The sequence below is a fragment of the Dicentrarchus labrax genome, unplaced genomic scaffold, assembly GCF_905237075.1.
Source record: "Dicentrarchus labrax unplaced genomic scaffold, dlabrax2021, whole genome shotgun sequence".
Lineage (NCBI taxonomy): Eukaryota > Metazoa > Chordata > Actinopteri > Moronidae > Dicentrarchus > Dicentrarchus labrax.
In genome coordinates, this window is record NW_026136711.1 from 1,462,408 (window position 1) to 1,489,853 (window position 27,446).

The 27,446-nt window shown below is 38.5% G+C and overlaps 1 protein-coding gene across 3 annotated transcripts; it reads right to left on the reverse strand.

Annotated features, from left to right (window-relative positions):
- Positions 1-341: 341 nt before the first annotated feature.
- LOC127371976 (NACHT, LRR and PYD domains-containing protein 12-like) lies at positions 342-25,962 on the reverse strand. Of its 3 annotated transcripts, none has more exons than XM_051415243.1 (16): positions 25,822-25,962; positions 23,260-23,405; positions 21,764-21,883; positions 16,933-17,052; positions 15,684-15,865; positions 11,338-13,129; positions 10,836-11,009; positions 9,782-9,955; positions 8,185-8,355; positions 7,188-7,358; positions 6,170-6,343; positions 3,775-3,948; positions 2,702-2,875; positions 2,017-2,071; positions 1,551-1,715; positions 342-1,317 (listed from the first exon to the last, which is right to left on the reverse strand). In XM_051415243.1, the coding sequence occupies exons 2-16, from the start codon at positions 23,388-23,390 to the stop codon at positions 1,135-1,137; spliced, it is 3,960 nt and encodes a 1,319-aa protein (XP_051271203.1). In that variant the 5' UTR covers positions 23,391-23,405; positions 25,822-25,962; the 3' UTR covers positions 342-1,134. The 3 variants fall into 3 exon arrangements, with proteins under 3 accessions (XP_051271203.1, XP_051271205.1, XP_051271204.1); XM_051415245.1 differs by lacking the exon at positions 2,017-2,071 and adding an exon at positions 24,016-24,254 and having other exon boundaries at positions 25,822-25,934; XM_051415244.1 differs by lacking the exon at positions 25,822-25,962 and adding an exon at positions 23,649-23,772.
- Positions 25,963-27,446: the final 1,484 nt, after the last annotated feature.

The window sequence follows — 27,446 nt, forward strand, 5'->3', positions numbered from 1 at the left end:
TCAGTTATAAGTAGGATATCAAACAATGAGAAAACACATTGGAGTGGACACAATAATGTGAATGCAGATTAATGCAACCCACGGCAACAGAGCTCATTCTCATTAATCATCTGACAGTGGTGCTTTTTATGACTCAGCTTCTATATGAGACTGCATTATATACAGGTTGCCTTGCAGCATAAATCATCAATAAATTAAATCCTGCTTGTTTACTAAAGATTTATAATAATAATAAATAATAATGCATTTTATTTATAGAGCACTTTTCACTCAAAGACACTTCACATAAGTTAAAAAGGAAGAAAAAGGTAATAAAAACAACACACTAAAAAAACAATGAATTGATGTTTGTTTTTTAATGATTAAAATAATATCATACACATTGATAGTGCAGATTGTATTGGATACGGCTCAATATGTTTGACTTCTCATATCTCATATTTAAATGCATTTAAAATGGTGACACACTGTCACAGTATAGCAGTAAAACTCATATCTTGATACATATTCTTACTAAAGAAAATGTTTTTCTTTAGTTTTCTTATGAAATTCAACACAAGAGAATTATATTCTCTAAAACAATCTTTAAAACAGTTTTTACATTTTATTTCTGTGAATGTTTTTTCAGATTCAGTGCTGAGCTGTACTTATAATGTATATACATAATGAGAACAAATTGTAGACAGGTGTGCATATAAACATATATACTGTGGATAAATATGTGATAAGGGTCCAAAGTTAGACCAAGTAATACCTGCCAGCTTTATGTTAAGAGACAATGATTTCTGAAACACTACATTAATGTAACGTGGTGTTTGTGGAGGCGGCGGAAACGTGTGGAAACGTATTTGCTGCTGCAGATTAGTCGTATAAAAACCTAATTTCTAGGAGACAGAGCTGAAGTCGCCATTGGTAGGACTCCTCCCCACTTTGTACTACAAAACCAGGTCAACATACCCAGGATATCTTATAGTTATCTGGCTTCACCATCCCTAACATTTGAGACTAAGCAGTAACATGAATTTACCCAGGGTTCCTCAATCCAGCTATGAACATGTTCATAAAAGGGGCAGTGTTTACAGCACGACAGAGGATTCTATTAAAATAAGGTGATGCTTAGATGTATTCTTATACTTAAAGAATAATAAAACATTCATATAAAACATTGTCATATAAAAGCAAAGGACTTTGTTGATCTCTGAACACTCTTTCCCTCAGGAGAGCCCCTCTCACAGCACTTAATCCTGAACGTACTTCTATAACCCAAATCCTGCTCAGTTGTACAGGCCCCTGTGTCTCCTTCGCTCTCTGTATTTCCTGTAAAGATGAAAACAACAACAGTCATCTTCACATCAACTCAAACACATGATCACAAAAAGCTTCTGGCTGATCTGATTGGCTGACTGTTCTCTCTCTGTCTGTCTGTCTGTCCAATCCTGAAGCCTGTCATCATTCTCCTCTCACAGCTTCACTGAGGAAAGCAGCAAACACTGGATCTTATCTTTCATACTAACTGTGTTTATTACAATGGACTCCAACACTCTACTGACCTCAGAGTCTCCAGTGGATTTGACATAAAACCATCCAAGTTCTCTCCTGAATCCTCCAGGTCGGAGTTTCCACTCAGCTCCAGCCGTCTCAGATGGGAGGGATTGGACTCCAGAGCCGAGATCAGATAATCTATACTGATCTCTGTCAAACTGCAGCAACTCAATCTGAAAGAATGAATGATACAACTTCAGAAAACAATGGGGCTCATTCAGAAACATTCTCTTAAATTTCTCTTAATAATTAATTCATTAATCTTCTGATAGGAGGAAATGTAAGAGATGTCAACTCCAGATGCCTCAAACATTCTTAACCCTCCAAATCTGCTCTTAATAGACTCTTATGATGGATCCATTTCATTCATGTTTGATCATAAATTGGAGGCATGGTAAATGCACCTATATAGTGCCCATCTAATCTTATGACCACTCAAAGCACACTACATGTCACACACACCCCTTCACTCACATTCAGACACTGATGGCACAGAACACAGCAGCAATTTGGGGATAGAGCGATCAACCTAGGAATGTTAGGTAGATATAGAGATAGTTTTATACTTCAAATAATTCAGTGTTTTATAATCTGTTCAGAGCTAATGATTATAGAAGTTTAGAGAATGGAAACATAACCCAACAGGATGCAGGTTGAAACCTGTGAAAAAGAGCTCTCATTAATATTAATGACAACGTGCTGCTGCTTCAATAAAGACGTAGTGACTTCAGCTCTTAACCTCTGCCAGCTCCACCAGTGGCTCCATCTATACAAACTCATGTTGTGCAGCCAAACACAAAGAAAAAGCCACAGAAACTGATTGAAGATTCCACTATAGATACTAAATATGTCAGGATGATATCTACAATATTTCTTTTAGGAATAGTGGAGTCATAAAATCAGAGCATCTTCAGTTTAAACTATTCAGTCAGTAGAAGCAACATATGGCTTCATAACATTGTTAGAAAAAGAAAATACTGAAAATATTTGTTATTATCTGATATAATGTTCATAGTGATGTTTTCATTAAAAAACAGACTTTACCATTAAGATACTCAGTGTGGATTAGTATAATATCAGCCTTATGTCTGCACTTTACTGTCAGCACAACTTTAACATCATATTAATCTCAGCACAGAAATAAAAAATGGTGTCTGACCTCAGAGTCTCCAGTCTACAGTGTGGACTCTCCAGAAAACCACACAGCAGCTTCACTCCTGAATCCTGCAGCTTGTTGTCACTCAGGTCCAGCTCTCTCAGATGGGAGGGGTTGGACTTCAGAGCTGAGACCAGAGAAGAACAGCTGATCTCTGACAACCTGCACCAACTCAATCTGAATAAAGAATAAAAGATGTGAGTTTAGAAGACAATGTTCCTGCTTGAAATCATTCAGTGTTTAATAATCTGTTCAGAGCTGAAGAAGGTTTACAATGTACAAGTTTAGAAAATGGAAACTCCAAACACCTGAACCCAACAGGATGCAGGTTGCAAACTGTAAAATACAAAGAGTGAAAAAGAGCTCTCATTAATATTAATGACAACGTGCTGCTGCTTCAATAAAGACGTAGTGACTTCAGCTCTTAACCTCTGCCAGCTCCACCATCTATACAAACTCATGTTGTGCAGCCAAACACAAAGAAAAAGCCACAGAAAGTGATTGAAGGTTCAACTCAAGATCTCAAAGATACTAAATATGTCAGGATGATATCTACAATATTTCTTTTAGGAATAGTGGAGTCATAAAATCAGAGCATCTTCAGTTTAAACTATTCAGTCAGTAGAAGCAACATATGGCTTCATAACATTGTTAGAAAAAAGAAAATACTGAAAATATTTGTTATTATCTGATATAATGTTCATAGTGATGTTTTCATTAGTGAATAATCACCTGAAGAATCGTTGTGTTTATGTTAGAATGAGCAGTTTTTATCTATCTATCTATCTATCTATCTATCTATCTATCTATCTATCTATCTATCTATCTATCTATCTATCTATCTATCTATCTATCTATCTATCTATTTCAAGCATTTCACAGCCACTGTAGTCTACACCACTAGATGTCACTAAATCTTACACACTACCATTCTACAACTACCTCTCATACTACCACACCACCATTATGATATCCAGTGTGGATCAGTATAATATCAGCCTTATGTCTGCACTTTACTGTCAGCACAACTTTCACATCACATTCATCTCAGCACAGAAGAAAAAATGGTGTCTGACCTCAGAGTCTCCAGTCTACAGTGTGGACTCTCCAGAAAACCACACAGCAGCTTCACTCCTGAATCCTGCAGGTTGTTGTTACTCAGGTCCAGCTCTCTCAGATGGGAGGGGTTGGACTTCAGAGCTGAGACCAGATAATCACAGCTGATCTCTGACAAACTGCAGTAAATCAATCTGAATAAAGAATAAAAGATGTGAGTTTAAAAGACAATGTTCCTGCTTGAAATCATTCAGTGTTTAATAATCTGTTCAGAGCTGAAGAAGGTTTACAATGTACAAGTTTAGAAAATGGAAACTCCAAACACCTGAACCCAACAGGATGCAGGTTGCAAACTGTAAAATACAAAGAGTGAAAAAGAGCTCTCATTAATATTAATGACAACGTGCTGCTGCTTCAATAAAGACGTAGTGACTTCAGCTCTTAACCTCTGCCAGCTCCACCAGTGGCTCCATCTATACAAACTCATGTTGTGCAGCCAAACACAAAGAAAAAGCCACAGAAAGTGATTGAAGGTTCCACTCAAGATCCCAAAGATACTAAATATGTCAGGATGATATCTACAATATTTCTTTTAGGAATAGTGGAGTCATAAAATCAGAGTATCTTCAGTTTAAACTATTCAGTCAGTAGAAGCAAGATATGGCTTCATAACATTGTTCGAAAAAGAAAATACTGAAAATATTTGTTATTATCTGATATAATGTTCATAGTGATGTTTTCATTAGTGAATAATCACCTGAAGAATCGTTGTGTTTATGTTAGAATGAGCAGTTTTTATCTACAGATAGGGCCTTTCACCTTCTTCAAGCATTTCGCAGCCACTGTAGTCTACACCACTAGATGTCACTAAATCTTACACACTACCAGGGACCGCTGGTATGGGCTAACAGGGCTAATCCCTGCCTATCTTTTACAGTAAAGATGAAAAACTATTATTAAAAACCTCAGGACATATTGTTTTGAGCAGCAACAGCACCAAACTGTGACAGAAAAAACCCAGGATATATGATATATCTTAGGTTTTTCCTGTGAATGGGCTAAATTCATTCAGTCCAAGCACAGGTAAGCTTCCATTCGATTGTGATTGACAGGTGTCCTGACACGCCCCCTTCATATGCTGCCCATTTGGGCTAAATTCATTCAGCCCAAAGGCTGACCTTCGGCCAATCACAGCGCAGTAACCACAGTACAGTGACCTTCGGCCAATCACAGCGCAGTAACCACAGTACAGTGACCTTCGGCCAATCACAGCGCAGTAACCACAGTACAGTGACCTTCGACCAGTCACAGCGCAGTAGCCACAGTACAGTGACCTTCGACCAGTCACAGCACAGTAGCCACAGTACAGTGACGTGACCTTCGACCAGTCACAGCGCAGTAGCCACAGTACAGTGAGGCTAGTTCGTAGTAGAACGTGGAGAGAGGGAAGTTAGCAACTGTGGTAATGGCGGGCGTTAGCATGAACATGAACGAGGTGGATTATTTACTTTCTAATCAATTTTCTTTAAAGTCTTTGGAGGAAAAATTGGAAGTACAGAGACTGGGAACACATCATCCAAACGATGCTCAAGTTTGCAGGCCTAACATCCGCAATGTCACTGTTGAGGATGACTGAGAACAATTTTCAGAGCACTTTTTCTGAAACACTGAAAGTAACGCAAATAGCCATCACAACCCCGATTACATCTGCAGAGTCAGAGAGGTGTTTCAGTTCACGGAGGAGGATCAAATCCTTTCTTAGGAGTACAATGGGACAGGACAGGCTAAACACACTGGCTATGCTGTCCATTGAGCGGGACTTCATCCAAAAATCTGCAGACTTTAATGACATGGTGATTAACCTGTTTGCGGCACAGAAAGGCCGTCAGTGTGAGCTGCTTTTTAAAAAAGGTATGCCCAAGCTCTGAAACAACTCTCCCTATTACAAATACTGTTATTTTTGCTTTGGTTTTGTAGATTTATTTTTGGTACATGGTGTTGCTGGTACTTTTCTATAATGTAGTTGTAGTGCAATTGGCATGTGTTGATGTAGAAAGAGAGAGAGAGAGAGAGAGAGAGATTTTTTTGGCATCAGGTCATTCCGTTAGGTTTGTCTCCCCAGTGTTGCAGTAGAGCACTTGCTATAACAAAGTATACCATGTTGTTGCTGTAACTTGATGTGATGCTGCTGTGTGACATAGTGATGAGTGTAATGCATTTGTTAGCCCACCCAGCGAAAATCCCCACCAGCTGTCACTGCACACTACCACTCTACAACTACATCTCACACTACCACACCACCATTAAGATACTCAGCATGGATCAGTATAATATCAGCCTTATGTCTGCACTTTACTGTCAGCACAACTTTCACATCACATTCATCTCAGCACAGAATAAAAAATGGTGTCTGACCTCAGAGTCTCCAGTCTACAGTGTGGACTCTCCAGAAAACCACACAGCAGCTTCACTCCTGAATCATACAGCTTGTTGTCACTCAGGTCCAGCTCTCTCAGATGGGAGGGGTTGGACTTCAGAGCTGAGACCAGAGAAGAACAGCTGATCTTTGACAACCTGCAGCTCTTCAATCTGAATAAAGAATAAAAGATGTGAGTTTAGAAGACAATGTTCCTGCTTGAAATCATTCAGTGTTTAATAATCTGTTCAGAGCTGAAGAAGGTTTACAATGTACAAGTTTAGAAAATGGAAACTCCAAACACCTGAACCCAACAGGATGCAGGTTGCAAACTGTAAAATACAAAGAGTGAAAAAGAGCTCTCATTAATATTAATGACAACGTGCTGCTGCTTCAATAAAGACATAGTGACTTCAGCTCTTAACCTCTGCCAGCTCCATCAGTGGCTCCATCTATACAAACTCATGTTGTGCAGCCAAACACAAAGAAAAAGCCACAGAAACTGATTGAAGGTTCCACTATAGATACTAAATATGTCAGGATGATATCTACAATATTTCTTTTAGGAATAGTGGAGTCATAAAATCAGAGTATCTTCAGTTTAAACTATTCAGTCAGTATAAACATCATATAGCTTCATAAATATGTTGGAACAAGAGAATACTGAATATATTTGTTATTATCTGATAGTTGAAATAGAGATTACTTATATTAATACATAATATTCTGTTTATAAACATACATTTTATGTATGTGGTTTTTTATCATTCATTTAAATATAATGATGTGGATTATACAATGAAAACCATAAGTTTAAAAGGTTCAGAGGGAATTATCCTGTTAGCTCAACATTGCTTTGCCACAGTCACTGAAATAAACCACTGAATAAAAAACAGACTTTACCATTAAGATACTCAGTGTGGATCAGTATAATATCAGCCTTATGTCTGCACTTTACTGTCAGAACAACTTTAACATCATATTAATCTCAGCACAGAAGAAAAAATGGTGTCTGACCTCAGAGTCTCCAGTCTACAGTGTGGACTCTCCAGAAAACCACACAGATTCACTCCTGAATCCTGCAGCTTGTTGTCACTCAGGTCCAGCTCTCTCAGATGGGAGGGGTTGGACTTCAGAGCTGAGACCAGAGAAGAACAGCTGATCTCTGACAAACTGCAGTCCCTCAATCTGAATAAAGAATAAAAGATGTGAGTTTAGAAGACAATGTTCCTGCTTGAAATCATTCAGTGTTTAATAATCTGTTCAGAGCTGAAGAAGGTTTACAATGTACAAGTTTAGAAAATGGAAACTCCAAACACCTGAAGCCAACAGCAGGTTGAAAACTGTAAAATACAAAGAGTGAAAAAGAGCTCTCGTTAAAATTAATGACAACGTGCTGCTGCTTCAATAAAGACGTAGTGACTTCAGCTCTTAACCTCTGCAGCTCCACCAGTGGCTCCATCTATACAAACTCATGTTGTGCAGCCAAACACAAAGAAAAACCCACAGAAAGTGATTGAAGATTCCACTATAGATACTAAATATGTCAGGATGATATCTACAATATTTCTTTTAGGAATAGTGGAGTCATAAAATCAGAGTATCTTCAGTTTAAACTATTCAGTCAGTAGAAGCAACATATGGCTTCATAACATTGTTCGAAAAAGAAAATACTGAAAATATTTGTTATTATCTGATATAATGTTCATAGTGATGTTTTCATTAGTGAATAATCACCTGAAGAATCGTTGTGTTTATGTTAGAATGAGCAGTTTTTACCTACACATAGGGCCTTTCACATTTTTAAAGCATTTCGCAGCCACTGTAGTCTACACCACTAGATGTCACTAAATCTTACACACTACCATTCTACAACTACCTCTCATACTACCACACCACCATTATGATATCCAGCGTGGATCAGTATAATATTAGCCTTATGTCTGCACTTTACTGTCAGCACAACTTTCACATCATATTCATCTCAGCACAGAAATAAAAAATGGTGTCTGACCTCAGAGTCTCCAGTCTACAGTGTGGACTCTCCAGAAAACCACACAGATTCACTCCTGAATCCTGCAGCTTGTTGTTACTCAGGTCCAGCTCTCTCAGATGGGAGGGGTTGGACATCAGAGCTGAGACCAGATAATCACAGCTGATCTCTGACAAACTGCAGTTGATCAATCTGAATAAAGAATAAAAGATGTGAGTTTAGAAGACAATGTTCCTGCTTGAAATCATTCAGTGTTTAATAATCTGTTCAGAGCTGAAGAAGGTTTACAATGTACAAGTTTAGAAAATGGAAACTCCAAACACCTGAACCCAACAGCAGGTTGAAAACTGTAAAATACAAAGAGTGAAAAAGAGCTCTCATTAATATTAATGACAACGTGCTGCTGCTTCAATAAAGACATAGTGACTTCAGCTCTTAACCTCTGCCAACTCCACCAGTGGCTCCATCTATACAAACTCATGTTGTGCAGCCAAACACAAAGAAAAAGCCACAGAAAGTGATTGAAGATTCAACTCAAGATCCCAAAGATACTAAATATGTCAGGATGAATTTTGGACAAAAGTGAACAGATGACTCACATTAAATCTACATTTTCATTTCATGTGATGGTTTATTTAAGAAGCATGGTGTGTCAGCACACAATAAATTAAACGCTTGGAAGCTGGATATAAAAGAAGATATTCATGAGACGGATTGGAATGACGCTTGTTTAAAAGCACAAACACAGACAATAAATACAAGGTTTAAATTACTCCAATATAAGTGGCTTATGAGGATGTATATTACTCCTGTCAGGCTTCATCGTATGTCTGCTAATATTCCTGATGTGTGTTCTAAATGCTTGACTGAGAAGGGTACTCTATTTCACTGTCTATGGGAATGTCTAAAGACCCAGGATTTTTGGAAGGATGTTTTAAAATGTTTGTCAGACTTGTTTAACACTAAAGTCCCTTTAAATGCCGGGCTCTGTTTGCTTGGAATATATCCGAAGAACTTTAAACAGACATTGAAACAGACTAAACTATTGGACTTTGCACTTCTTCAAGCCAGGAGGGCTATTGGCTATTGTTGGAAAAGTATGGAAGCACCATCACTACAGATGTGGATAAAGGAACTATCGCAATGTATTGGTCTGGAAAGACTAACTTACATTGCTGAGGGCAATACTTTGTTAAGCTTTGGGAACCATATATGAATATAATTAAAGATGGAAAGGTGGGCTCTACCTGAAAGAAAATTGAAAATGATGATGGAAAATATTTATTTTATTTTATTTATATTTTACCTTAGATTGGTGCAAGGGGATGAGGGTATGTGTGTGTGAGTATGTGTGGCTGGGTAATGTGAATATGTGTAGTCTCAAATTGTATTGTTACTGTATGTTTTACTGTTGGGTTGTTATAAGAAAATGACAATAAACATATTGTGGAAAAAAAAGAAGCATGGTGTGTTTTGTTTTAATATTTCACTCAGTATTGCTTTTGTGAATTATTCAATGTGGACTCAGTAAAATATCAGACTTATGTCTGCACTTTACTGTCAGCACAACTTTCACATCATAGTAATCTCAGCACAGAAATAAAAAATGGTGTCTGACCTCAGAGTCTCCAGTCTACAGTGTGGACTCTCCAGAAAACCACACAGCAGCTTCACTCCTGAATCCTGCAGCTTGTTGTTACTCAGGTCCAGCTCTCTCAGATGGGAGGGGTTGGACTTCAGAGCTGAGACCAGATAATCACAGCTGATCTCTGACAACCTGCAGCTCCTCAATCTGAATAAAGAATAAAATATGTAGATACAAATTAATTTATAATTGGATCAGATGTGTTCAGGTTTAAAGTGACTCCCACAGTGACTTTGTCACATCATGTCATCATAATGATCACCCAAATGTCACCACAACATTCATACACACATTTATGTCAACACACATTAATACTGCTGATCTCAGTTATTTCTGTAATTAGAGGAGAATAACTATATTGATCCTTTGAACAGCTACAATTGGAAATATGCTTTGATCTCTGTGTTTTTCTGTGCAGTGGACATTTTCTACAGTTAACTGTGAGTGCAAACTTCTAGAAAGAAAAATGACAGTATGAACAAAAGGTCTGATCTTAGTGAACTCTGTGATAATTGTGTTACTTTCATTTTCTCCTATTTATTCAAACAATGATGTTTCAGTAATTGAAAAACATTAAGAGAGATGTTTTATAGAATTCCAAAATGGCCAATATGAAAAAATAAGACTTAAGTAAATATATAACTTTATAAACCTATTTAACATCTGTCCCAGCAGCTGTGAGGCTCTCACACAACCACAGCTATCTCCATCAACACACAGCCTACTGACTCATCTTTACAACTGGATTTAATGTGCAATGAGTAAAGTGAGGTCATATTCTTCTAATCTTAAATATAACCTAGTACATTTGCTAACAATTATAGTGTAGTTTGTATGATCCAGTTTAGACATTATTCATAAAAATGTGTCTCACGTGTAACAAAATGTATAAATATTGATTTAATTTTGCAGTACATTGAAGGATAAATCCTAGTTTCCTTTACATAAATCCAGAGTACAGACTAAATTTTGAGCAAAACTGTCCAGTTCTCTCAATTTCGGAAAAAATAAAAATATGTGAACTGACCTCAGATTTTCCAGTCTACAGTTTGGACTCCTTAGTCCAGCAGACAGAAGCTTCACTCCTGACTCATTCAGGCTGTTCCCACTCAGGTACAGCTCTCTCAGATGGGAGGGGTTGGACTTCAAAGCTGAGGCCATGACTTCACAGTGAGTTTCTGAGAGTCTACAGTCAGAAATTCTGTGATGACAGTAAATATAAAACACAAAGTAATAAAATCAGACACATTAACATGAGCTCAGCTCAGCTGGTCATTTACCTCAGATACGTGTGTATTATTATAATTTCATGGGTAATAGTTTTCTCAAGTGGAGGTTACCTGGCTGAAGTCAATGTTGAAAACAAGACTATAACAATATTTGTCTCATTCTTATTCCAACAAACAACAAAGAAATTTGTAGTTTAACAGATTTATAATTATTTAAATAAAAGTTAAAGTTTATATTGTGCATCTGTGTAAACTGTGTATTTCTACTCTAATAATGTTGACAATCACATCTGGACTTACACAGCCTTTCTGCAGTTCCTCACAGCTGGGATCAGTCTCCGTCGTCCCTCCTCTGATGTGTTGTACTTCTGCAGGTCCAACTCATCCAGAACCTCCTCTGACATCTGCAGCATGTAGGCCAGAGCTGAGCAGTGGATCTCAGAGAGTTCCTTCTCTGATCTGTTCTCTGACTTCAGGAACTCTTGGATCTCCTGATGGACTGAGTGGTCGTTCATCTCCATCAGACAGTGGAAGATGCTGATGCTTCTGTCAGGAGAGATATCATCACTGTTCATCTCCTTCAGGTTGTTGATGGCTCTCTGGATGGATTCAGGACTGTTGTCTGTCCGACCCAGCAGACCTCCTAAGAGTCTCTGGTTGGACTCCAGAGAGAGGCCATGGAGGAAGCGAACAAACAGGTCCAGGTGGCCATATTTACTTTTGAGGGATTTTATCATTGCTTCCCTCAGGAAGACGTCCAGAGATAAATCAACATATCCTTCTCCCAGGAAGTCCTCCAGTACCTCTGTGTTGCTGTTGGTGTAACAGTGGAACATGTAGACTGCAGCCAGAAACTCCTGAATGCTCAGATGAACAAAGCAGTAGACTGTTTTCTGGAAGATCACACTCTCTCTTTTGAAGATCTCTGTACAAACTCCTGAGTACACCGAGGCCTCTGTGACATCAAGACCACACTGCTCCAGGTCTTCTTGGTAGAACATGATGTTTCCTTTCTCCAGCTGTTCAAACGCCAGCCTCCCCAGCTTCAGAAGAACTTCCCTGTCAGCCTCCATCAGCTCCTGTGGACACGTCTCATGTCCCTCATCATACTTCTGCTTCTTCCTCTTTGTCTGAACCAACAGGAAGTGTGAGTACAGATCAGTCAGGGTCTTGGGCAGCTCTCCTCTCCGGTCTGTAGTCAACATGTGGATCAGAACTGTAGCAGTGATCCAGCAGAAGACTGGGATTAGACACATGATTTGGAGGCTCCTGGAGGTCTTGATGTGTGAGATGATTCTGCTGGACAGATCTTCATCACTGACTCTCCTCCTGAAGTACTCCTCTTTCTGGGGGTCAGTGAAGCCTCGTACTTCTGTTACCCTGTCAACACATTCAGGAGGGATCTGATTGGCTGCTGCAGGTCTGGAAGTTATCCAGACGAGAGCCGAGGGAAGCAGATTCCCCTTGATGAGGTTTGTCAACAGCACGTTGACTGAAGACTTCTGTGTGACGTCAGACACAACCTCATTGTTGTGGAATTCCAGTGAAAGTCTGCTTTCATCCAGGCCGTCAAAGATGAACAAAAGTTTACAGACAGCGAGCTGCTCTGCTGTGACCTTCTGTAATGTTGGATGGAAAACATGGAGCAGCCTGAGAAGACTGTACTGCTCATCTTTGATCAGGTTCAGCTCCCTGAACGAAAGCAGAACCACCAGACTGACATCTTGGTTCTCCAAGCTCTCTGCCCAGTCCAGAGTGAACTTCAGCACTGAGAAGGTTTTTCCAATGCCAGCGACGCCGTTTGTCAGAACCACTCTGATGTGTCTCTGTTGGTCAGGTAAGGCTTTAAAGATGTTATGGCACCTGATTGGAGTCTCATGGAAGGTCTTCTTCTTGGAAGCTGTCTCAAGCTGTCTCACCTCATGTTGGGTATTAACCTCTTCACTCTGTCCCTCTGTGATGTAGAGCTCAGTGTAGATCCTGTTGAGGAGGGTTCCACTTCCTGTTTCATCAGTTCCTTCAGTCACACGTTCACATCTCCTCCTCAGACCAATCTTATGTTCATCTAAAACCTCCTGCAGACCACCATCTGCTGAAAGAGAAGAAAAAATGTGAGAAGAAAAAAAATGATTTTACACCAATATATAAATGATGTATCTAAGAATAGAAGAAGAAGAGTAAATAACAAGCAGTGTTGTGATGTTTGAGTAAAAACTGAAAGTGTAGTTTAGCTGAGGGCAGACAGTGTTTTGTTAGCAGAGGTAGTGAATTGAGGACCATGTTAAACATCTACACTGACCACTGTTGATACTGGCTGGTTACATTTTAAGCTGTTTAATGCACTTTTGTGCTTTAACCCTGTAAGACCCAAATATAGAAAACCTTAAAAAATTATTTTACCTTCAGATGACAAATGTTTTAAAAATAATGTTTATGTATTTATAAGAAATGTTGTAATATTGCAACATTGGGCTTAGGTAGTTAAAATTTCTGTATTTGTACTCATGTTGTCTGAACAACAATTCAGATCTACTACGGGTTAGTTTGCAGGGTTATTGCTTACTTAGCCCCATAAAGGTATATAACATTAATAATAATCACACATTAGTCATATTTTTATGAAGTCATTTATTAAAAACTGTTAAACAGGATAAAACTCTAGCTTTTCTAGCAAATTCTTCATTCCTTTTTTTTTTCATGACTGACTTTCATTGTTAGTGAAAGTCCCAAAAACAGTTCTGTCCTCTGAAAAGCAAAGGCGAACATCACACTTGCTGCATTGCGTGTTGGTGTATCCTTTATTGCAGTGTCTGCAGCGTCCCCCTGTCTTCACTGGGAAATGTGCAACTAGGTCCTTGCCATCAAGGAAAGGTTAAATTTTTTTGAATGTTTTCTTTTAAGCATTCAGAGGGCTTTCTGATGTCACTATCTGTGATGCTGGGCTCCCTTGCCTGAACATGGTCATGCTCTCTTAGCAGTGCAAGTGTTGTATCTTTTCCAGGATCAGTGGATGTTTGTTTTTTTTTTTTTTTTTTTTTTTTTTTTTTTTTTTTTTTTTCTCTTGGGGGGTGAATAAACAAGGGGGGGGGGTGTTTTGGAAAAAATTTATGGGGGGGTTTTTGTGGGGTTTTTTTTTTTGTTTTTTAAAATTCTTTTTTTTTTTTTATTTTCTTTTTTTTTTGGGGGGGGGGGGGTTGGCAAGGGGCGTTTTTTTTTTTATTTTTTTTTCCCCCCCCCTTTTTTTTCCCCCCTTTTTTTTATCTTCTTCTTCTCGTTGGGGGCCCCTGGTTTCCCCGTATTATTCCCTAGGAGTTTCACTAATAATGGTACACTGAGTAGTTTTCTGCATACATTTTGTAGTTCTGACCTTCTGTGTGTGGAAGCAAGCTTCATCACAACATCACTGACAATCCAAGTTCAGATTTGGCTCGTATTCCATTGACATTGCCTTGGTAGACGTCACATTATTCCAAAAATTCCATTTTTCCCCCCCACTTTTTATCCCAATTGGTTTTTTTTTTCTTTTATATTTTTTTTGATGCTGCTGAATTTCCCCTTGATAGGATACTTTCATACTCTTGACAGCTTGTTATGCTCTCTACTTATCATGCTAAAAGAAATATGCATCCCAATCACCAGCCATTTAATGTAATTTATTTTTTTTTTTTTTTTTTTTTTTTTTAAAAAAATCTCCCCTTTCTTTCCCCCCCCCCCATTTATTTTTTTTTCTTTTCCCAAATTTTTTTTTTTTTGTTTTCCTTTTTTGGGAAATTGTTTTTTGTTTTGTAAATTTAATTACTTTTTTAAATAAAACTTTTAAATCACAAATTTGGCCAGAACACAACACAATTAGAATGTATACTGTCCATGTATTAAGAAAATACTTGTTACTGTGGCTCTTGTTGTGTCTCAGGCTGTTAAGGCCCAGTGTACATTGTAATAACAACCAAAAAAATGTAAAAGACATTTTACTTACAGAATCTGATGAATTTAGTCCAATGAAACAAAGAGATGTTGTTCGAAAGAAACCTGAGAAGTTGAGTGAGTTCGCAAAAGGCGGGACTTATAAACAAATTTACCACCAATAGCATTGTGAGACAACAAAGGACCCAATGACTATGTAAATGTGGTAAAACATAAGATAAAATATAACAGATTGTTTTAATAGAATTATTGATCTACTGTAGTCTGCAAACTGATGTTAGCAGTCCCTTTTCCTCAGTGGATGTTTGTTTGGTTGCTTGTTCAAAAGCAGGTAAGCTAATGTAGGCTGCTGTTTAAACTCTGTGGCTCTTGTTGTGTCTCAGGCTGTTAACCAGTGAGACTGTCTGTGATACAACATTGACGTTCAATAGTTCTCTATCTCCATCTATGCAGGCTGAAAACGAACACCATTCTGATTGGTTAAAGCAAACACAAGACCTACTGCTAGGTCTGCCACCAGGAGAGGATGGGGTCGCTATCATTAACCATCTGGGTTCAGATTTATATCTCAAAAGACAAGTGATACAGAGCAGATATTTATACTGAAGGAGAAAAGAAAACATGCAAATAAATTTCAGTTGGACTTAAAAAGTACTGATATATATAGATCTTGAACAGCCATAATGGACATGGTGCCGTCAGCAGACAGAGTAAACTCTTACTTTGTCTTATTCTGGGTCTTTCTCCAGACTGGGGACAGGAGGCGTCTCCTGATGAAGCAGACTGGTACCAGTATGAGGTGATGCACTGTCTGCAGAACCAGTGTCCACAGCTGGTAGAGACTGGATCCTTCAGGACATCCTGACACAAAACACAGCAGGACAGCTGCCTCCTCTTCCTCTCTCTGTGAAGATATTTCTTTATAATTAAAATAATTTGTTGATTGTTGAAAATCAATCAAGAAGACAGAACACTGTCCAGAAGCTCAGATGGTCACAGAGAGTATAAGTCTGTTACCCTTCTGTTTAAGGTGAATATAATATATATAATATAACATTTGGTTCATATTTATTATTTAATCATCCAGCTCGCCTTCCTTGGGTCCAAACTCAGTTACATCGTACAACATCACATTGTGTTGTGCTGTGATCATCAAGTGATCATTCAAGTGTTAACAAACATTCATTTCAGTGCACAAGAACTACAGAGACATTATATATGGGTCAATAACATGATATCCATATTTTTTGTCTGAGTTTAATACATTCTTGACACATATAATTGTATTATATAAAACCTATTTAGTTTGAATGTAATTTAAAGACATTAAAATAATAAATATTATTTATGTTTTTAAAGCTCGAACCTCTAAAATGTCAGGTGGAGCAACTGTGGACAAAAATATTAAACATCATATTTTATTAGTGATATATTAAAAGTAAAATACCATGGCATCATTCTGTGTTTGAAACCTTTAACATATTTTACAAATACCAATCATTTTAAAGCTGTTGAGATAATTAAAAAAAGTATTATGTTATCAAATGTCAGGTTGTCACAACTGTACCACATGACTTTTGTTTTGAAGTGAACAAGTTATAACAGTTAACAGGATATTGCATCAACCAGAGGACCACAAGTGACCTTTACGGCTGAGTGAAAAAGTTTCTCTCAAATATAATTTCTATTATAATTTAACAAAATGTAACTAGCAAAGCCAAAAGCTAACACAAGTGCCCAAACAGAAGAATTAATTTCAAAAGTTAGGTTAGAAATACTGTTTAAAAAGTTGCCATATGACGATCACGAGTATTTGAATGAGGATTTGCTTTAAGATTGATTTACGTAAAGACTTTTCCAATGATTGATACGATATATATATTAATAAAATCAACAAAACAACAAATCCAACACATTGTCAGAGGTAGCTGAATATGAGTGGTATAAATGAGTTAGTAGCAGTGTTCTTACTTTGTGTCTGAGGGTCCAGGTTCATTACTGAAGTTCAGAGGTGGATTATTGGACCAGTCACTCTTCATAGACAGACAGCTGGACACTGCAGACTCTGCTCTTCGTCTGTTGGGCTGAACTCTGCAAACACCAACAGGTTTTCATTTATTCAACTTGAATCCTTGATAACTTCTCTGAAGACATATGAAAGCTGTAAATACACAAACTACCACTACTGTCCATTATTAGGAAGTTTAAAGGTTTGTAGGAGTCCTCTTAGATCAGATTACAGCTTCAGGTTTCTGGGGCTCCAGCCCCGAATACTTTCTTAAAAGCACTGAATTGTTTAGGCTTTTAAACTAACTTCAGCTTTATGTCATTTACCCTCAGTCTCTCTGATCAGACCAGAGCTAAAGTTTTATTACTGTGGAAATATAAATTAGTTTTACTCGTTACAGCGGTTATTTTCCCGCTTAACATTTAAACGTAGACTAGTTCTACCTAAACACTCGGAGTTTCTCCTTCTTTTAGTGACTTTTCACTACTTTCAAAGTTTTTCATACACGCTAGTTTCATTAGCATTAGCAGTTAGCTATGGCCTCTCCCTCTCCCTCTCCTCTGTCCTGCTCAGTGTGTCAGATGTTCAGTTATTCCTCTGCCTCCTTTAATGATAATGGTTCCTGTATTAAATGTAGTTTATTTACTGCGCTGGAGGCGAGGCTGGAGGCGAGGCTGGAGGCGAGGCTTAGTGAGTTAGAGGAACGGTACCACAGAGATATCTTTAGCCGCTATAGTTAGCCAGCCCCCAGATGCGCCCGGTTAGCTCAGTCGGTAGAGCTGGCGACCCGCGTTCGAATCCGACCTTTGCTGCGTGTCATCCCCTCTCTCTCTCTCTCTCTCTCTCTCTACCCACCTTTCCTGTCTATCTTCGGTTGTACTATCTAATAAAGGCATGAAAAGGCCAAAAAAATAACTTTAAAAAAAGTTAGCCGATGCATCCTCCGGTAGTTCCCGAGCAGCCGGGAAGACAGGGAGGCTGGGTGACTGAGCGAAGGGAGACTAAAACACTGAAGCCCACAGTTCACCACCAACCGCTTCACGTTTCTAATACATTTTCCCCACTCAGCGACACACCCGCTGAGGAACCAACTCTGGTTATTGGCAGCTCCATAGTCAGAAACGTGAAGTTAGTGAAGCCAGCGGCCATAGTTAAATGTATCCCTGGGGCCAGAGCGGGCGACATTGAATCAAATTTAAAACTGCTGGCTAAAGATAAACGTAAATACAGTAAGATTGTTATCCACGTCGGCGGTAACGACACCCGTTTACAGTCGCTATTTGACGTTGTGGGAGTGAGACTGTGTTGGTCTTACACACTTCTCTGCTCTTTCTTTAGAACAGTCACCCACCCAAAACCCCATAGAGACTGTGTCTGTCCCCCGACCACCTAAATTATTTAAAGAAATAAAAACAAGAGGAGTTCAACATAAAAATCTAATAAAAATTAAAACCAACTCCTCAGTAGCACAAAATAAGAGAATGAAATGTGGACTGTTAAATATCAGGTCTCTGTCCTCTAAAGCTGTTTTAGTGAATGAATTAATATCAGATTATGATATTGATTTACTTTGTCTTACTGAGACCTGGTTGTCCCACGAGGAGTATGTTAGCCTAAATGAATCCACCCCCCCCAGTCATATTAATACTCACATTCCTCGAGGCACTGGCCGAGGAGGTGGAGTGGCAGCCATATATGATTCGAGCGTTTTAATGGACCCTAAACCTAAACTAAATTATAATTCATTTGAAAGCCTTGTTCTTAGTCTTTCTCACCCAAACTGGAAAACACTGCAGCCAGTTCTATTTGTTATAGTGTACCACGCTCCTGGACCGTACTCTGATTTTATATCTGAATTCTCAGAGTTTTTATCAAGTTTAGTCCTTAAATCAGATAAAGTAATTATTGTAGGTGATTTTAATATTCATGTGGATGTTAACAATGACAGCCTTAGTAACGCATTTATATCATTAATAGACTCAATTGGCTTCTGTCAGAGTGTAAATAAACCAACTCATTGTTTTAATCACACTCTTGACCTTGTTCTATCATATGGCATTGATATTGAACATTTAATAGTCTTCCCACATAATCCTTTCCTATCTGACCATTATTTAATAACTTTTGAATTCATACTATTAGATTATAAGCCATTAGGCAAAACTTCCTACAGCAGATGTCTATCTGACAGTGCTGTAGCTAAATTTAAGGAGGAGATTCCTTCAGTGTTTAATTCAATGCCATGTCTGAATTCAACAGAGTCCTATAATAACTTTAGTCCCTCTGAAATTGATAATCTTGTCGATACTGCTGCAGGCTCACTACGATCAACATTAGACATAAACCCCTTCTTAAAAAGTCCACTCTTGACCCAGGGGTTTTAGCCAACTATAGACCGATTTCTAACTTCCCTTTTCTCTCTAAGATTCTGGAGAAAGTAGTCGCCAAAGATTTGTGTGACTTTCTACATAACAATAGTTTATTTGAGAATTTTCAGTCAGGATTTAGAGTTCATCATAGCACAGAGACAGCTCTGGTTAAAGTTAATAATGACCTTCTGATTGCTTCTGACAATGGACTTGTCTCTGTACTTGTATTATTAGATCTTAGTGCTGCATTTGACACCATTGACCATAATATTCTTTTACAGAGACTTGAGCATCAAATTGGCATTAAAGGAACCGCACTAAGCTGGTTTAAGTCATATTTATCAGATCGCTCGCAGTTTGTACACGTTAACGATGAATCTACAATAAATACTACAGTTAGTCATGGAGTTCCACAAGGTTCTGTACTTGGACCAATACTATTTACTTTATATATGCTCCCTTTAGGCAACATTATTAGGAATCACTCCATTAACTTTCAGTGTTATGCAGATGATACGCAGTTATATCTATCAATTAAGCCCGATGAAATTAATCAATTATCTAAATTACAAACATGTCTTAAGGACATAAAATCCTGGATGACCTTCAATTTTCTGATGTTAAACTCAGAAAAAAACAAAATTCTTGTTCTTGGCCCCAAAAATCTTAGAGACTCACTGTCGAAAGATATAGTTACTCTAGATGGCATTAACTTGGCCTCTAGCACCACTGTCAGGAATCTTGGAGTTATCTTTGATCAGGATTTGTCATTTAACTCCCACATAAAGCAGACCTCTAGGACTGCCTTCTTTCATTTACATAATATTACATAAATTAGACACATCCTATCACAGACAGATGCAGAAAAACTAACCCATGCATTTGTTACTTCAAGGCTGGATTACTGCAACTCTTTATTATCAGGTTGCCCCAATAAGTCCATTAAAACGCTCCAATTAATTCAGAACGCTGCAGCACGAGTACTGACAGGAACTAGAAAAAGAGATCACATCTCTCCTGTACTAGCTTCTCTGCACTGGCTCCCTGTAAAATGTAGAATAGAATTGAAAATTCTCCTCCTCACCTATAAAGCTCTTTATGGTCAGGCCCCTTCATATCTTAAAGAGCTTATAGTACCCTATTACCCCTCTAGAACACTACGTTCTCTGAATGCTGGGCTACTTGTGGTTCCTATAGTCTCTAAAAGTAGAACAGGAGCCAGAGCCTTCAGTTACCAAGCTCCTCTCCTGTGGAACCAGCTTCCAGTTGTGGTTCGGGAGGCAGACACCCTCACCACTTTCAAGAGTAGGCTTAAGACATTCCTCTTTGATAAAGCTTATAGTTAGGGCTGGATCAGGTGAGTCCTGAACCATCCCTTAGTTATGCTGCTATAGGCCTAGACTATCGGGGGATTTCCCATGGTGCACTGAGCTCCTCTCTTCCTCTCTCTTTCTGCACTCATTCATGTTCCATTAATGCATGTTACTAACTTCACTTCTTCCCCGGAGTTCTTGTGCTTTCTCGTCTCGCAGGTTCTTGTCGATCCTGGTGGAGCCTCCTGCCATGGTCCTGCTAGATTGCCATTGCTAATACTGTTGTTGCTGTGCACCTGTCTGTCTGTCTGTCTCTCTCTCTCTCTCTCTCTCTCTCTCTCTCTCTCTCTCACCCCAACTGGTCGAGACAGACGACCACCCACCTAGAGCCGGAGGATCTGTCCTAGGTTTCTGCCTTTTAACAGGCAGTTTTTTCTTGCCTTTGTCGCCAAGTGCTTGCTCATGGTGGTACTGTTGGGTCTCTGTAAATAATGTTATAAAGAGTTCGGTCTAGACCTGCTCTATTTGAAAAGTGTCCTGAGATAACTTCTGTTATGAATTGGCGCTATACAAATAAAATTGAATTGAATTGAATTGAATTATATATGAGTCAATAACATGACATCCATATTTTTTGTCTGATTTTAATACATTCTTGACACATAAGTTTATTATATAAAACCTATTTAGTTTGAATATAATTTAAATACATTAAAATAATAAATATGATTTATGTTATTAAAGCTTGAACCCCTAAAATGTCAGGTGGAGCAACTGTGGACATAAGGGTGGATATTAAAAATCTAATTTTATTAGTTATATATTCAAATTAAAATACCATGGCATGACTCTGTGAAGCCAAAAGCTAACACAAGTGCCCAAACAGAAGAATTAATTTCAAAAGTTAGGTTAGAAATACTGTTTAAAAAGTTGCCATATGACGATCACGAGTATTTGAATGAGGATTTGCTTTAAGATTGATTTACGTAAAGACTTTTCCAATGATTGATACAATATATATATCAATAAAATCAACAAAACAACAAATCCAACACATTGTCAGAGGTAGCTGAATATGAGTGGTATAAATGAGTTAGTAGCAGTGTTCTTACTTTGTGTCTGAGGGTCCAGGTTCATTACTGAAGTTCAGAGGTGGATCATTGGACCGGTCACTCTTCATAGACAGACAGCTGGACACTGCAGACTCTGCTCTTCGTCTGTTGGACTGAACTCTGCAAACACCAACAGGTTTTCATTTATTCTACTTGAATCCTTGATAACTTCTCTGAAGACATATGAAAGCTGTAAATACACAAACTACCACTACTGTCCATTATTAGGAAGTTTAAAGGTTTGTAGGAGTCCTCTTAGATCAGATTACAGCTTCAGGTTTCTGGGGCTCCAGCCCCGAATACTTTCTTAAAAGCACTGAATTGTTTAGGCTTTTAAACTAACTTCAGCTTTATGTCATTTACCCTCAGTCTCTCTGATCAGACCAGAGCTAAAGTTTTATTACTGTGGAAATGTCACCATCTGTTACAATATTATGGGATGGATTCACATGTAGCAGATTTGTCAGCTAAACATTCATTAAAGAGCCCGAATCATACGGGATCTTTAAGACCAATTTTTATAACGATTTTAGAGATTGTGCACTACTATGACTCTGCAGAGGTACTCAGAAGGCTGCTTCCTTAAACAAACAACTTATATTTCAGTTAAATGTTTCAGTGAAATATTTTTAACTGTTAAATCATTTTCAACAAATTCTAGTTGACACTGCTGACAGCTGCTTCTTCTCTCTAACTCTTTGCTGCTTGCCACAGTATTGTAATCCACAGCACTCTCCTCTGGAGAAACTTTGCACTGACACTAATATATTTATATTAGTATTTCTTCTGCATTATATAATGTTTTAATATGGCAGCATATTGATAACTTATATGACGATACAGATGCAATAATGTCAGCTGACAGATATATTGGTCGGGCTCATTCTGTGAACTCTACTGCAGCTTAGTTTAACATAAATAGGTTTTAAGACTAGTAATGCTGTTTACACTGGATTCCTACCCTACCTGTGTTATGTCATCTAAAATAAAATCATCAAACAATTTTTTCCTCTTTTGAGGTGTCCGGAGAAAAAATGTGTCATCCTGAACATTTGTTCTGTTCCTGTTTCAGAATGATGAAGAAAACTGTAGAACAATTAGATCCAAAATAGGAAGTAGTCTCTAATGGACAATTGTTATCCTGAACAACTATTATGTGTTTCTCAAATGACGTATAGATTTCTAGACTTCTACTCAGGTTTGGGTTAATCTTGGAATGTTTACAACATCTGGCTCCATCCCGGTACTGAGTGAGAGCACTGCAGTTTGTATGAGTGCTTTTAGATTGGAGCTTTTCTAGGTTTGTCACAGATACTAAGAGGAAGATGGAACAAATGAATCATTTGTCTGTATCACAAAAGGTTCTTTCTTGTTAGCTAATGCATTTTAGAAATTATATTATGCACAAAGTCAACGAGACAAGAAAAGCAACACATGGCATTGTCAAAGGTAGCTGAATATGAGTGGTATAAATGAGTTAGTAGCAGTGTTCTTACTTTGTGTCTGAGGGTCCAGGTTCATTACTGAAGTTCAGAGGTGGATCATTGGACCGGTCACTCTTCATAGACAGACAGCTGGACACTGCAGGCTCTGCTCCGTCCTCCTCTTCCTCCGCACAGACACTCATCTTCTCATCTGCAGTCTGAGAGACAAAACAGTAACACTGACTGTGAGCTCAGGACACGAGAATCAAGAGAAACACGTTTGTTCAACAGTCACATGGAACACTGAGAGAACAGGAAGTGACTCTCTCTCTCTCTCTCTCTCTCTCTCTCTCTCTCAGTTTAATCAAACCGCTGACTTCATTCTAACATTTCTTTCCTCTACAGTCCACTGGGGAAAAACGTTGGCAGTAAAACAAAATATCTGTTGTATGAACACTCACCCTGCCTCAGCATTCAGTTTTCCTCCTTCTGCTCTGTCCACTCAAAATGGAGTCTGAACTAACTGAACACTTTCACTTTCAGTTTCCCTCCCAGTTCTCTGCACCTCCCTGTCCCCACACTGTGTGTGTGTGTGTGTGTGTGTGTGTGTGAGTCAGCTTTTTACATTTGTTCATGTCTCCTTTGTGTTATGGCCACGGCTGTACTCATTGTACTGCATTTGTTTTCTTGTGTTCCTCCTCATCTGTGTCTCCTTCACTCCCTCTGCCGGCCACATTGCCTCCTTCTCCACCTTTCCTCTGCCATACCAGCCATCCATCTCCTCAACCTCATCTCCAACCACAACAGTAATTATTCAATAAAACTTCCCCTGCCTCCTGTTCTGTGTCTTTTTGGGTCAGTTTTGGTGGTGCCCCCTCCGTACTTTACTTTAATCATCAGAGAAGTTCTTCCAAAGTCGTTTTTCTAAAACCACATATCTCTCTCCTCTCTCCTCGAATGGTTTCCTCACGTCTCTCCATGCATCCTCATGCAAGGGAAAGATGTAAGTGAGGGAAATGTGGATGAAGTTAAGAGACTTGAGACGCTCCCTTGTTGTCCTGCACACACTGTAGTACAAACAAGGTTTTTTCTTCATTTTAGTGGAAACTGTATTACACAAACTCAAAATCAACTAAAAAAAGCAAAAAAAATAAACAAAACATGGAATTAGCAGAGGTAATTCAAACTGTGTCACATCAGGGCAGCAAACAAGTTATACAACGGAGAGAACAGGAAGTACACAATGTCACACACACACACACACACACAGAGACACACACACACTCAGAAATGTAACTGTTGATTTAATCTCTTTCCTCCACAGTCCACAGGGAGAAAACTCACTCACAGACTCTGACAGACTGTTGCACACAAAGTCAGTTGGCTTATTTAATGTGTATTTTTATCCATAAGCTTTATTATTCTGTTCGTTGTAACAAGTGTTGTTTTTGTGTGTGTGGGGGGGGGGGGGTTGCAGTACAGATCTGACACAACACACCACTGCAAGTTCAACACAAATTAATAAATTAGTGAATTGAATCGGTGCAATGTAGAGACAACTGAACTAAACCGTCAGCAGAATACAGACAGTTCATTCAGTGCTCAGGTAAAGTCTGCACACTGGAGAGACAAACTCCCTGCAGGAGAGTCAATACACTTTCATTGCATAATGGAGGAATGTAGTCCATCCTAATGCAAAGTAACACTGTTTGCATGTAGTCATGCTGGTTTTACTGCTGCCTTCTGTAGAAATGTAATGATAAGACCCACAGTCCAACCAGGACAGGCTCAAATTCAGATCTTAAGTTTGGTGTTTTTGGATGTTTACTGCGAGTAATATTTAACACCCAGCTGACTATGAATATATGTCTCATTATCTCTATAAAACATAAAAATAAGATTTTCCATTTAACTTCATATTCACTGTATTCAATAGACCATAGGCTGTCCACCCTGTCATGGACCAAGTCAAAGTAGAGTCAATACATTTTCATTGCATAATGATTATAAAGTTAATAGGAAAAGTATTTTTATAATAATGAAATTACTGCAAAAGAAACAGTTGCACTAAACAAACATATCAGGTCAAACTTTGTCAACCTTTAGACCTAAATATTTGGCCCTTGTGTCTTTATAAAGAACTATTACTACTGAATTAACAAATGATTTCTCTCTGTCTCTATCACAAACAATTTCTTATTTTAGTTAACAATTACATTTTAGAAGAGATTTTATTATACTTATTATTATACTCAAAATCAACCAAACAAACCAAAACAAACATGGTTCTGAAAGACGGAATTTAAAGTGCGTCATACCAAGAAAGAACATTCAGACAACAGGGAAGTCCCCATGGTCTCTCCCTCCCTCTCTCTCTCTCTCTCTCTCTCTCTCTCCCTCCCTCCCTCCCTCTCTCTCTCTCTCCCTCTCTCTCTCTCTCTCTCTCTCTCTCTCTCTCCCTCCCTCTCTCTCTCTCTCTCTCTCCCTCCCTCCCTCCCTCCCTCTCTCTCTCACACACACACACTGAACAGCTGAGTTCTGAAACACTGAGTTTCTTTCCTCTACAGTCCACAGAGAGAAGTCAGTATCAGAGTATTTGACAGTAAAATAATGTAAAGTTGTATCAACACTCACTCTGTCTCAGTCTTTAGTCCTCAGTATTTAGTTTTTAGTTTCCTCCTTCTGCTCCGATCGGCTCAAAATGGAGTCAGAACAAACTGTACCCTTTCAGTTCCCTCCCTGTGCTCTCTACCCTGATCACATGGCCTGTCTCACCCCTCCCTTCTCCATTTACAGGAAATCAGTTGACTATGTGTGTGTGCATTATAAGTATCTCTCTCGCCTTGAACAGACTCAATTAAAATCTCATCTTTATTTTTAAATCATGTAAATTAACCTATTCTGTTGTTCACAACTTAAACTGCTCTTTCTGTGAAGTTTTCTTTGTTCCAGGAAACAAACAGTAGTGCCGTCTCAGACCAGTTTTTAGACTCTGGTTGTTAAACTCATTACTGAGTAACTCCTCCAATACAACAACAGGTTCAACCGTCACTTCTCACTTCCCTCCATACAGAGAGCAGTGAACCCTCAGCTCTCACACCTGTCCATTATTGGGGTAACCTGGCAGGAGTTTGGAATGCTCCCCAGAAAATAACAAATAATAATAATAATAATAATAAAGAACAAATAATAGTATCTGAAGTTCTTCCCTGCACCTTACAGATGATACACAGACCCAATCCGTCCAAGAAAAAGCTGCTTCAGCACTTTAAGTGTCCTCTGGAAACACTTCCATTATTGTTTTTTCAGATAAGATCTGCAGAACACGTGTGACATTCACTGTCAGACAGTTTATTATGTAATGCCTCTATTGATTCATTTATAGCCTAATGGATAAGATAAGATACCTTAGAATGACATGTTTTTATCTAATACTGAGAGTCCACAATGTTCCTACAGTAGCCCAGAAAGGACAAACCAAACACTGGCCACTAAATCCGACACACTGAGAGCTTTAAATTGACATTTTGTAAGATCTGCTGTCCGTCCAGTCCCAAATGTGCTTTTGTCTTCTTCTTTTCTTATCCTGCTCCGTCAGCGTTGTCCACAGAAGCTGCTGAGCACACACCAGCTCCAACCACCGTTACATCGTGCACAAACATGAATACACAGGCACCATTCGCCCTGTTACAACTCAGCATGGAAAGGACTCTAAAGCTGTTGTCTTAAGTTAGAAAAGTTACATAATGTATTATTAAATATGCTACAACACAGCATCCAGATATAGAAAGAGCATAACATGTTTATTAAATACAGAAAACATGTTTCTATGTTGACACAAAACCAAAACCAAAGAGGGAATCTGTGTACAAAACAGTCAGTGTGACGTTATGAGCCATATCACACCACGGCTTTATGAGACGGGGAGGTTTATTTCCTTTAATGGCGTTTTTGTACAAAACTGCTTTATATATATGATTGTTGATGAACATGAAGAAAAGGAGGAGCTTTTCTGGCCACTTTCACCCTCTCTACGTCGGTCTTCTTAAGAACTCACAATGTGAACAGCAGGAGATGAGAAGTTAATAATTATAAATATATATATATATATATATATATATATGGTGGAAGAAATACTCACATACAGTAAACACTGCTTTTAGTTGTTGCAGATAAAACAGCCCAAAGTTTTATAAAATAGTTCAAATCAGTTCCACTTTGACAATCCCCATCAGTGATAATCATCCCATAGTATATAT

Excerpts from the sequence above, each read along its gene's own strand:
- LOC127371976 (XM_051415243.1), bottom strand. The coding sequence starts at position 23,390 with ATGAGTGTCTGTGCGGAGGAAGAGGAGGACGGAGCAGAGCCTGCAGTG. Across the intron at positions 15,866-16,932 it reads CCTGGACCCTCAGACACAAA|AGAGAGGAAGAGGAGGCAGC; the intron begins GTAAGAACACTG and ends ATATCTTCACAG. Across the intron at positions 11,010-11,337 it reads AGGAACTGCAGAAAGGCTGT|AATTTCTGACTGTAGACTCT; the intron begins GTAAGTCCAGAT and ends CTGTCATCACAG.